Below are 12,596 nucleotides of genomic sequence, written 5' to 3'. Positions count from 1 at the left end.
TTCCCTCCCTCTCCCCTTAAAAATGTGCCCTTCAGATGAAAAGGTTGGTCCTCAGGTTCCTATTAACTCTCTCCGCCTCTCACCTCAAATCTGTGCCCTCTAGTTCTTGATTCTTCAACCAAGGGGGAAAAAAGACTGTGTGCATCCATCCTGTCTACACCTCCAATGCTCCAAGGAATAAGTTAGCAGCTTGTCCAACTTCTCTCTATAACTGGCACTCAAGCCTTGAGAAGACCCGAAGTCCATAAGACAAAGGAGCAGAATTAGGCCATCTGGCCCATCGAGTCTGCTCTGCCATTAGATCATGGCTGATCTTTTTTTTCTATCTCCTCCTCAAACCCAGTTCCCAGCCTTCTCCCCGTAACCTTTGATGCCATGTCCAATCAAGAACCTATCAATCTCTGCCTTAAATTCACCCAACGACCCGGCCTCCACAGCTGCACGTGGCAACGAATTCCACAAATTCGCCACCCTTTAGCTGAAGAAATTTCTGTGCATCTCTGTTTTGAAAGTGCGCCCCTCTATCCTGAGGCTGTGCCCTCTTGTGCTAGACTCTCCCACCATGGGAAACATCCTTTCCACATCGGCTCTGTCTAGGCTTTTCAACATTGAAAAGGGTTCAATGAGAACCCCCCCCCATCCTTCTGAATTTCAGCGAGTACAGACCCAGAGCCATCAAATTTTCCTTGTTTGATAACCATTTCATTCCTGGAATCATCCTTGTGAACTTCCTCTGGACCGTCTCCAATGCCAGCACATCTTTGAAGGGCTTAAAGCTCCTCACAATACTCAAGGTGAGATCTCACCGGTGTCTCAGTATCACATCCCTGCTCCTGTCTTCTAGACCTCTTGAAATGAATGCTAACATAGCATTTGCCTTCCGACTCATCCTGCAAGTTAACCTTCAGGGTGTTCTGCACGAGGACTCCCAAGTCCCTCTGCATCTCAGATTCTTGGATTTTCTCCCTATTTAGAAAATAGTTCTCAAATTTATTTCCACTACCAAAGTGCGTGACCATGCATTTTCCAACACTGTATTTCATTTGCCACTTTCTTGCTCATTCTCCTAATCTGTCTGTCTTGCATCCTACCTGTTTCCTCAACACTACCTGCCCCTCCACCAATCTTCGTAACATCTGCAAACTTGCAAACAAAGCCATCTATTCTGTCATCTAAATAATTTATATGCAGCATAAAATGAAATGGTCCCAACACCAACCCTTGTGGAACACCATTGGTCACTGGCAGCCAACCAGAAAAGGATCCTTTATTCCCACTCACTGGGAATATAAATGTGAAGTTATCCACTTTGGAAGCTGGAACAAGAGGGCAGAGTATTGTCTGAACGGTGTCGAGTTAGGTAAGGGAGAAATGCAAAGAGACCTAGGAGTCCTAGTTCATCAGTCAATGAAGGTGAATGAGCAAGTGCAACAGGCAGTGAAGAGGGCAAATGGAATGTTGGCCTTTGTTACAAGGGGAATTGAATACAAGAGCAAGGATGTTCTTTTGCATTTGTACAGGGCCCTGGTGAGACCACACCTGGAATATTGTGTACAGTTTTGGTCTCCAGGTTTAAGGAAGGACATTCTGGCAATTGAGGAAGTGCAGCGTAGATTCACTAGGTTGATTCCTGGGATGGCAGGGCTGTCTTACGCAGAGAGATTGGAGAGATTGGGCTTGAACACGCTGGAATTGAGGAGATTGAGAGGGGATCTGATTGAAACGTTTAAGATAATTAAAGGATTTGATAGGATTGAGGCAGGAAATATGTTCCAGATGTTGGGAGAGTCCAGTACCAGAGGGCATGGATTGAGAATAAGAGGTCAGTTATTTAAAACAGAGTTGAGGAAGAGCTTCTTCTCCCAGAGAGTTGTGGAGGTGTGGAATGCACTGCCTCGGAAGACGGTGGAGGCCAATTCTCTGGATGCTTTCAAGAAGGAGCTGGATAGATATCTGATAGGGGAATCAAGGGATATGGGGACAAGGCAGGGACTGGGTATTGATAGTGAATTGATCAGCCATGATCTCAGAATGGCGGTGCAGACTCGAGGGGCCGAATGGTCTACTTCTGCACCTATTGTCTATTGTCTATTGTCTACTGCCTTCTGCCAATCAGCCAAAGCTCTAACCGTGTCAGTAACTTTCCTGTAATACCATGGGCTCTTAACTTGGTAAGCAGCCTTATGTGTGGTACCTTGTCAAAGGCCTTCTGAAAGCCCAAATATACAACATCCCCTTTATCTATCCTACTTTAATCTCCTCAAAGAATTCCAACAGGTTCGTCAGGATTTTCCCTGAAGGAAACCATGCTGACTTTGTACTATCTTGTCCTGTGTCACCAAGTACTCCATCACCTCGACCTTAACAATTGATTCCAGCATCTTCCCAACCACGGAGGTCAGGCTAACTGGCCTATAATTTCCTTTCTGATGCCTTCCTCCTTTCATAAAGAGTGGAGTGATTTTGCAAATTTCCAGTCCTCTGGCACCATGCCAGTTCCAATGATTTTTGAAAAGTCATTTCTAATGCCACCACAATCTCTAATGCTACCTCTTTCAGAAGCTGATTAACATATCTATTAACCCTGTCTATGCTCCTTATAATTTTATTCACCTCTATAAGGTCACCCTTCAGCCTCCTTCACTCCAGGGAAAACCGTCCAGCCTCTTCCCATAACTGAAGACAAAATCCCTCTGCACTCTCTCCAGTGCGATCCCATCCCTCCTGTGGATGGTGACCAGTGCAGTCTACCTAGTGTTTTATTAAGTTGTAACATAATGTCCCACCTCTTATACTTTATGCCCAGGTAAAGTCAAAGGCTAAATCAAGTTTATTTTCATTGTAACACACACAAAATGCAGGCCAGGCAGCATCTATGGAAAAAAAGTACAGTTGCTGTTTCAGGTCAAACCCCTTCAACAGGTTCCTTCAGTACTTTGTGTGTATTACTCGGATTTGCAACATCTGCAGATTGTCTTGTTTGTTATTTTCATCGTATCTTGGTAAACGCGACAACTATGAATCAATTCCCAACGCACAAGTCCACGTGTGTGCAGGTTCAGAAAGAAACCCTCCTGTGGTAGCATCTCTGATCAGAGACACATGAGAAACATAAAATAAGCAACTATTTTTGAGAAAGAATGGAACTGGAACCAAAAATTAACAGTGTGTATGGAGGTCACAGTGTTTCTGTACCGAGGTGGTGATTGGGGTTGTGCCGGTCGGTTCAGGAACTGAACGGTAGAGGGGAAGTCGGTGTTCCTGACCCTGGTGGGGTGGGACTTCAGGCTCCTGTACCTCCTGCCCGACGGGAGCTGTGAGAAGATGGCCTGGCCCGGATGGTGGGGATCTTTGATGGAGACAGAAGTCCCATTCACCTTCAAAGATGAGCTTTATTGTCACATGTAGATTGAAAGAGACACTGAACTGTATCTTTGCAACAAAACAAATCAGGGAGGATGTGCTGTGGGCAAGTGTCACCACACTTCCAGTACCAACATCGCACACCCACAACTCACTGACCCTAACCTGTACGTCTTTGGAACGTGGGAGGAAACCAGAGCACCCAGAGGAAACCTACGAGGAGAATGTACAAACTCTGACCCAGTGACAGGCACTTAACCCCTATCACTCGTGCTGTAGGGCATTACATCAACAGCTACACTACAGCACCAGACCAGCCCAAGCTGTGTTACCATGTTCAGCTTATGAAGTCCCTCTGTTCCTCAACACTCCCCAGCGCCCTGCTGGAATGTGAACAAAGTCACCAAAGGGGGACAGAGCTCCTGGATACAAAGGTCTTTTATTCAACAAAATGAGACACTCTCAGAGGAAGAGGTCTCCCAACCCAATGTTACATGACATTTTTTATATACTAAAGGTGAAAGGGAACAGCAGGACAATCTATAGTTACAATGTACCTACAGTGCTTCTTTTGAATAACATACAGTTTTCACACCTCCCTCTTCACACCCACGCTCCAGACACCCAAAATGAACATTAATCCCCACTGATTGGTTTGATATCAACTCCAGGAAAACTATTGTTCAGGGCTGCGTTTTAAATTTAATCTACTATCCACATTCAGGCCAGAAGAATAGCTGCCATTGAACATGTTATTACTGTGTGCACTACCCTGGTTTGACTCCCAAAATACATGGCCTCACCATTCCTCGGGATTGAATTCCATCTGCTGAGTTTTCCAACCGATCCATGTTGGGAATGACAAACCACTTTCCACTCTGTCCTAGGTAGGGGGTAAGGAAGACGTGTTGGGAATGACAAACCCCTTTTCCACTCTGTCCTGGGTAAGGGGTAACGAAGACGTGTTGGGAATGACAAACCCCTTTTCCACTCTGTCCTGGGTAGGGGGTAACGAAGACGTGTTGGGAATGACAAACCCCTTACCACTCTGTCCTGGGTAGGGGGTAACGAAGACGTGTTGGGAATGACAAACCACTTTCCACTCTGTCCTGGGTAAGGGGTAACGAAGACGTGTTGGGAATGACAAACCACTTTCCACTCTGTCCTAGGTAGGGGGTAAGGAAGACGTGTTGGGAATGACAAACCCCTTTCCACTCTGTCCAGGGTAAGGGGTAACGAAGACGTGTTGGGAATGACAAACCACTTTCCACTCTGTCCTAGGTAGGGGGTAAGGAAGACGTGTTGGGAATGACAAACCCCTTTCCACACTGTCCTGGGTAGGGGGTAACGAAGACGTGTTGGGAATGACAAACCACTTTCCACTCTGTCCTGGGTAAGGGGTAACGAAGACATGTTGGGAATGACAAACCACTTTCCACTCTGTCCAGGGTAAGGGGTAACGAAGACGTGTTGGGAATGACAAACCCCCTTCCACTCTGTCCTGGGTAGGGGGTAACGAAGACGTGTTGGGAATGACAAACCCCCTTTCCACTCTGTCCTGGGTAAGGGGTAACGAAGACGTGTTGGGAATGACAAACCCCTTTCCACTCTGTCCTGGGTAGGGGGTAACGAAGACGTGTTGGGAATGACAAACCCCTTTCCACTCTGTCCAGGGTAAGGGGTAACGAAGACGTGTTGGGAATGACAAACCCCTTTCCACTCTGTCCTGGGTAGGGGGTAACGAAGACGTGTTGGGAATGACAAACCCCTTTTCACTCTGCCCTAGGTAGGGGGTAACGAAGACGTGTTGGGAATGACAAACCCCTTTCCACTCTGTCCAGGGTAAGGGGTAACGAAGACGTGTTGGGAATGACAAACCCCTTTCCACTCTGTCCAGGGTAAGGGGTAACGAAGACGTGTTGGGAATGACAAACCACTTTCCACTCTGTCCAGGGTAAGGGGTAACGAAGACGTGTTGGGAATGACAAACCCCTTTCCACTCTGTCCTGGGTAGGGGGTAACGAAGATGTGTTGGGAATGACAAACCCCTTTCCACACTGTCCTGGGTAGGGGGTAACGAAGACGTGTTGGGAATGACAAACCCCTTTCCACTCTGTCCAGGGTAAGGGGTAATGAAGACGTGTTGGGAATGACAAACCCCTTTCCACTCTGTCCAGGGTAAGGGGTAATGAAGACGTGTTGGGAATGACAAACCCCTTTCCACTCTGTCCAGGGTAAGAGGTAATGAAGACGTGTTGGGAATGACAAACCCCTCTCCACTCTGTCCAGGGTAAGGGGTAACGAAGACGTGTTGGGAATGACAAACTCCTTTCCACTCTGTCCAGGGTAAGGGGTAATGAAGACGTGTTGGGAATGACAAACCCCTTTCCACTCTGTCCAGGGTAAGAGGTAATGAAGACGTGTTGGGAATGACAAACCCCCTTTCCTTTCTGTCCAGGGTAAGGGATACATGAAGACATATTGGTTGAAAGGGAAGAGGACGCAGGGCTTCACGAGTGATTATAGCAATGAGTTAAATGAAAACAGCACCTCCAGGTAAAAGAGAAATGGAACTTACCATTCAGCCCTTCATTCTCTGCTATCCCCTTCAGTGAAATTACATGCAATTGCCAACAGTCCTGATTTAACCAAACCATCCATTCTTTTACATTTAGCTCCATCTTACTTGCCCTCTCTCACCATAGTGAGTGGAGGTCATTCATTCCTTCATTTCTGCTTCCCCATGTCATATCAGCACCTTTTCTGACACTTCATTTCCTATCCAATTGATCCTTGGCTCAGAAAACACACTCTTATTGTTCTGTGGGAGGGGGTGAGGAGGAAATGGTGGGAGGAGGTGAGGAGGGAACACTGTGAGGGGGCTGAGGAGGGAACGCTGTGGGAGGGTTGGGGGAACACTATAGGAGGAGTGAGGGGAGAAAAGCTGTGGGAGGGTTATGGAGGGAACACTGAGGGAGGGGGTGAGGAGGAAATGGTGGGAGGAGGTGAGGAGGGAACGCTGTGAGGGGGCTGAGGAGGGAACGCTGTGGGAGGGTTGGGGGAACACTATAGGAGGAGTGAGGGGAGAAAAGCTGTGGGAGGAGGTGAGGAGGGAACGCTGTGGGAGGGTTATGGAGGGAACGCTGTGGGAGGAGATGTGGAGGGAACGCTGTGGGAGGGGGTGAGGAGGGAACGCTGTGGGAGGGGTGTGAAGGGAACGCTGTGGGAGGGTTATGGAGGGAACACTGTGGGAGGGGGTGAGTAGGGAACACTGTGGGAGGGGGTGAGGAGGGAACGCTGTGAGGGGGCTGAGGAGGGAACGCTGTGGGAGGGTTGGGGGAACACTATAGGAGGAGTGAGGGGAGAAAAGCTGTGAGAGGGGTATGGAGGGAACACTGTGGGAGGGGGTGAGGAGGGCACTGGGAAGTGGTGAGAAAAGAGTCCACGGGGGGTGGGAGGGAACATAGAGAATGTCAAGTTCAGCAATATGAGAGTGTTTGACAATTCTTTTCCCCCTCCCCCTCTTACATCCCCTCATCCTCGCCCTCTAATTCCCTGTTGCTTTGCCCTCCCCCTCCCCTCATCCTCACCCCTCACCTCCCCATCCCCTCATCCTTGCCCTCCCCCTACCCGCTCCTTCCCCCTACCCGCTCCTTCCCCCTCCCCTCCCCGCTCCTTCCCCCTCCCCTCCCCCCACCTCTATCACCCCTCCCCCCCACCATCGCCCCTCCCCCATCCCCTGCCCCCTTCTCTCCCTCCCCTAACCCCTTCTCTCCCTCCCCTAACCCCCACCCCCATCCCCCCTCTCCCTCCCCGTCCCCCCCCTCCCTGCTTGCCCCTCTCCCTCGCCCCTCTCCCCGCACCTCTCCCTCCCGTCTCCTCATTCCTTGCCCTCACCCTCCCCTTGCCCTCCTCCCCCTCCATTCCTTCATTCTTTTTTTCTTCTACCCTTTTCCCCCTCTCCCTCTGCCCCCCCCTTTGTAAATCCTCATCCCCCCACAGCCGGAGTCCGAGGGACTCCTCCCAGGAGCTGGACCCCGAGGATGAGGCCGAGGAGACCCTCCATTCCTCTAGTTCCTATGAGGGATCTGAGGACTTTCAGGAGCTCAGGAAGAGGGTGAGAGCCCCACAGAGGAAAGAGGTGCCACAGCAAGTTGTTGCCACGGAGACGGTGCCGATGACCAAGACGAGAGCCCAGCCAATCACTCGTGCCCTTGCACCCAATGCCTACCTCAGGAGTGTCACCTGCGTTCTGATTTGAAGGCAGTTCGGCTGCCCGCTGTTTTTGTTGCTTGGTTGGAAAAGGCCTGGAGGGCGGCCATCTTGTTTCTCAGCCCCATCGCCCCATTAAGCCAACATCCCCATCCTTCTCCCCACCCCTTTTGCACCATCAGCTCTCCCGTCACTCCAAAACACCCAGACCCCAACCAGCATAAACCATCTGCCCCCTATACTTCCACATCCCAATCCTCCTGCACCCCATCTTCCTCCTCTACACCCCTCACTATATCTGTAACCCCCTCCAGCTCCTACACCCCTCCCAGTCTCTGTGACCTCCTCCATCCCCTACACCCCTCAGTGCCTGTAACCCCCTCTAGCCCCTACACCCCTCCTTGTGTCTGTAACCCCTCCAGCCCCTACACCCTTTCCTGTCTCTGTGACCCTGTCTGGCCCCTACACACTTCCATGTCTCTGGAACCCCACTGGATCCGACACCCCTCTTCCTCCTTCCCTCATTGTCCCTCTCATTCTCCACTCATTCCAATCCTTTTTCCATTGTCCCCCCCCCCCCCCAACTCCACCATGTCCACCTCACATGCTCTCTGATGCCCGCATGATAAATTCCATTACCACCCTCTCCCATCCCCTTTCCCCAGGACTCAGCCTGCTCAGATGCTTTCCTTTCTCAGCCTTAAACCTGATGCTGAGATCTCAAAGCAGTGGGATTCTCTTCCCCCATTCGGTGGGCACTGTGCTGTGGGTTCATGCCTGCTGGGCCTAGGTTCGTGGTGGTAGACCTTCGAGCCTTTGCTTGGAGTCTTAGTCTTTTAGACTTAGAAAACTTCTGTTTTTGGCCTCAGTTCTTAATCTTGGATCTTAAATTTGAGGCCTTAGTTGTTACTTTTCTGGTTTTGTATTCTTTTATAACCACATAGGTGTGGCCACACTTGGAATGCCGAATTCGGCATTGGCCACCCTGCTGTAGGAAAGATGCCATTAAGCTGAAAGTGCAGAGCGGATTTACAAGGATGTTCCCGAGACTCGAGGGCCTGACTTACAGAGGGAGAGGATGAGCAGACTAGGCCTTTATTCTTTAGAGTGCTAGAGAAAGAGGGGTGACCATATAGAGGGGTATAAAATCATGAGGGGTGAATGCCCACAGTCTTTTCCCCAGGAATGGGAAATCAAGAACTAGCAAACTCTAAGGTGAAAGGGGAGAATTTAGTAGGAATCTAACAGGCAACTTCTTCACCCAGAGAGAATGGTGCAGGCAGTTGCATTAACAACATTTAAAAAACTCTTGGATAGGTACACGGATAGGAAAGATTCAGAGAGATACGGACAGGTACATGATTAGGAAAGATTTAGAGAGATACGGACAGGTACACGGGTAGGAAAGGTTTAGAGGGATACGGACAGGTACACGGATAGGAAAGGTTTAGAGGGATACGGACAGGTACACGGATAGGAAAGGTTTAGAGGGATACGGACAGGTACACGGATGGGAAAGGTTTAGAGGGATACGGACAGGTACACGGATGGGAAAGGTTTAGAGGGATACGGACAGGTACACGGATGGGAAAGGTTTAGAGGGATACGGACAGGTACACGGATAGGAAAGGTTTAGAGGGATACGGACAGGTACACGGATGGGAAAGGTTTAGAGGGATACGGACAGGTACACGGATAGGAAAGGTTTAGAGGGATACGGACAGGTACACGGATGGGAAAGGTTTAGAGGGATACGGACAGGTACACGGATGGGAAAGGTTTAGAGGGATACGGACAGGTACACGGATTGGAAAGGTTTAGAGGGATACAGATGGGTACACGGATAGGAAAGGTTTAGTGGGATATGGACAGGTACACGGAAAGGAAAGGTTTAGAGGGATACGGACAGGTACACGGATAGGAAAGGTTTAGAGGGATACGGACAGGTACACGGATGGGAAAGGTTTAGAGGGATACGGACAGGTACACGGATAGGAAAGGTTTAGAGGGATACGGACAGGTACACGGATAGGAAAGGTTTAGAGTGATACGGACAGGTACACGGATAGGAAAGGTTTAGAGGGATACGGACAGGTACACGGATGGGAAAGGTTTAGAGGGATACGGACAGGTACATGGATTGGAAAGGTTTAGAGGGATACAGATGGATACACGGATAGGAAAGGTTTAGTGGGATATGGACAGGTACACGGAAAGGAAAGGTTTAGAGGAATATGGACAGGTACACGGAAAGGAAAGGTTTAGAGGGATATGGACAGGTACACGGATAGGAAAGGTTTAGAGGGATATGGACAGGTACACGGATAGGAAAGGTTTAGAGGGATATGGACAGGTACACGGAAAGGAAAGGTTTAGAGGAATATGGACAGGGACAGGGATAGGAAAGGTTTAGAGGAATACGGACAGGGACAGGGACAGGAAAGGTTTCGAGGGATACGGACAGTTACATGGATAGGAAAGGTTTAGAGGGATACGGACAGGGACACGGATGTGAAAGGTTCAGAGGGATACGGACAGGGACACGGATGTGAAAGGTTCAGAGGGATACGGGACAAATGTGGGCAAATGGGACGAGCTTAGATGGGATCCTGTCATGGATCAGTTGGTTTGAAAGACCTGTTTCTGTGGTGAGATTTTGGTATTGGGATTGGGATTTAGGCTGTGCTTTGTGTGTTGGACTTGGAATGTTGATGATGAGGAGGATTTGGAGGTGTGTTTGGGCCATTGGGAGACAGGTTTAGTTTCCTCTGGCCTTGAGAATAAACAAGGAAGAAAGATGAGAAGGTATCTGTTCAAGCAAACCATAAAACAGAGGAATGGCTGATGTTCTGGCCTTGTGCTGCAGTGGTCAGAGCTGCGGCCTCACATTCTGCAAGGCCCCGGTTGAGCTTGAACTCCGCCACTGTCTGGCTGTGTGGGGTTTGCCCGTTCTCCTCGCGGTCTTCTCCCAAAGCACCAGCACTTGCAGAGTTGATGCATTCATCGCTCCTTACACACAGGCGAGAGTGAGAATTTCAGGAGCGGGGGTGGGCGTGTTGCAGTTCATTTGATTGTTTGAAAAAGCAAAAATAGGGGGAAGAAGGGGTAAGAACAAGACTACTGGGCCGAACTGCCTCTATACAGCTCAGTGTGAAAGATCTGTTGCCAAATCGGGTGGGTTATAATCTGTATTTTGCACAGGAATCACAACCAATTAGATACACAGTGATTTTAGGGAATAGGTAGACTAAAACATCCTGTCTGATCGGGTATCAATGTAGAAAACTTTCCTGTAACCTTAACTACAATAAAACTCAGCATATTTGATAACCTTTTAAAGTTTTATTTCACATATTTGTGTAGTTGTCCTAATATTCTGAATTTATTTATGTATGATTTTCAGGAGAAAAGATTTGGAGAGAATTGAGAGTGGGACTTCCCTGCTGGGAGAATCCGAATTGGGCACCTCCCACATTGTCCGTCCCATCACACACTCCCAGGGTCAAACACAGAGTGAAACTCCCTCCACACCGTCCCATCACACACTCCCGGGTCAGACACAGAGTGAAACTCCCTCCACACCGTCCCATCACACACTCCCGGGGTCAGATACAGAGTGAAACTCCCTCCACACCGTCCCATCACACACTCCCGGGGTCAGACACAGAGTGAAACTCCCTCTACACCGTCCCATCACACACTCCCGGGGTCAGACACAGAGTGAAACTCCCTCCACACTGTCCCATCACACACCCCCGGGGTCAGACACAGAATGAAACTCCCTCCACACCGTCCCATCACACACTCCCGAGGTCAGACACAGAGTGAAACTCCCTCCACACCGTCCCATCACACACTCCCGAGGTCAGACACAGAGTGAAACTCCCTCCACACTGTCCCATCACACACTCCCGGGGTCAGACACAGAGTGAAACTCCCTCCACACCGTCCCATCACACACTCCCGAGGTCAGACACAGAGTGAAACTCCCTCCACACCGTCCCATCACACATTCCCAGGGTCAGACACAGAGTGAAACTCCCTCCACACTGTCCCATCACACACTCCCGGGGTCAGACACAGAGTGAAACTCCCTCCACACTGTCCCATCACACACTCCCGGGGTCAGACACAGAGTGAAACTCCCTCCACACCGTCCCATCACACACTCCCGGGGTCAGACACAGAGTGAAACTCCCTCCACACTGTCCCATCACACACTCCCGGGGTCAGACACAGAGTGAAGCTCCCTCCACACTCCCGGGGTCAGACACGGAGTGAAACTTTCTCCACACAGCAAGGATGTAATACTGAGGCTTTATAAGAAGTTGGTCAGATTGTAGCTGGAGTATCGTGAGTAGTTTTGCACCCCCTATGTAAGAACGGAGGTGCTGGCGTTGGAGAAGGTGCAGACATGGTTTATGAGAATGATGAAGGGGTTAATGCATGAGGAGCATTTGATGACTCTGGGCCTCCACGGCTGCCTGTGGCAATGAATTCCACAGATTCACCACTCTCTGTCTGAAGTAATTCCTCCGCAGCTTTGTTCTAAATGGACATCCCTCTATTCTGAGATTGTGTCCTCTGGTCTTAGACCTCCCCACCCCACCCCACCATAGTAAACATCCTCACCACATCCACTCTATTGAGGCCTTTCAACATTTGATAGGTTTCGATGTGGTCACCTCTCAGTCTTCTGAATTCCAGTGCATACAGGCCCGGAGCCATCAAACGCTCTTCAGATGACAAACCGGTCAAGTTTAGAATCATTTTCATGAATCTCCTTTGAACCCTCTCCAATGTCAGCACATCCTTTCTAAGATAAGGGTCCCAAAACTGCTGACAATACTCCCAGTGAGGCCTCACCAGTGCTTTACAAAGCCCCAATAGCACAACCTTGCTTTTGTGCTCTGGTCCTCTCCAAATGAATGCGAACATTGCATTTGCCTTTCTCGTCACTGACTCAACCTGCAAATTAACCTTTAGGGAATCCTGCACCAGGACTCCCGTCCCTTTGCACC

The 12,596-nt window shown here is 49.6% G+C and overlaps 1 protein-coding gene across 1 annotated transcript in view; it reads left to right on the top strand.

The window, feature by feature from the left end:
* Positions 1-9,069, top strand: part of LOC132400065 (soluble guanylate cyclase 88E-like) — a 50,583-nt gene extending 41,514 nt beyond the window's left edge. The window contains exons 12-13 of the mRNA XM_059981149.1: positions 5,822-5,919; positions 7,366-9,069. Of these exons, the coding sequence (XP_059837132.1) occupies positions 5,822-5,919; positions 7,366-7,624 (357 nt within the window). The 3' untranslated portion in view covers positions 7,625-9,069. The remainder of the gene's footprint in view (positions 1-5,821; positions 5,920-7,365) is intronic.
* Positions 9,070-12,596: the final 3,527 nt, after the last annotated feature.

Source organism: Hypanus sabinus, chromosome 9, assembly GCF_030144855.1.
Source record: "Hypanus sabinus isolate sHypSab1 chromosome 9, sHypSab1.hap1, whole genome shotgun sequence".
Taxonomy (NCBI): domain Eukaryota; kingdom Metazoa; phylum Chordata; class Chondrichthyes; order Myliobatiformes; family Dasyatidae; genus Hypanus; species Hypanus sabinus.
The sequence above is the reverse complement of the archived record's forward strand: the minus strand, read 5'-3'. Positions and strand labels throughout refer to the sequence as shown.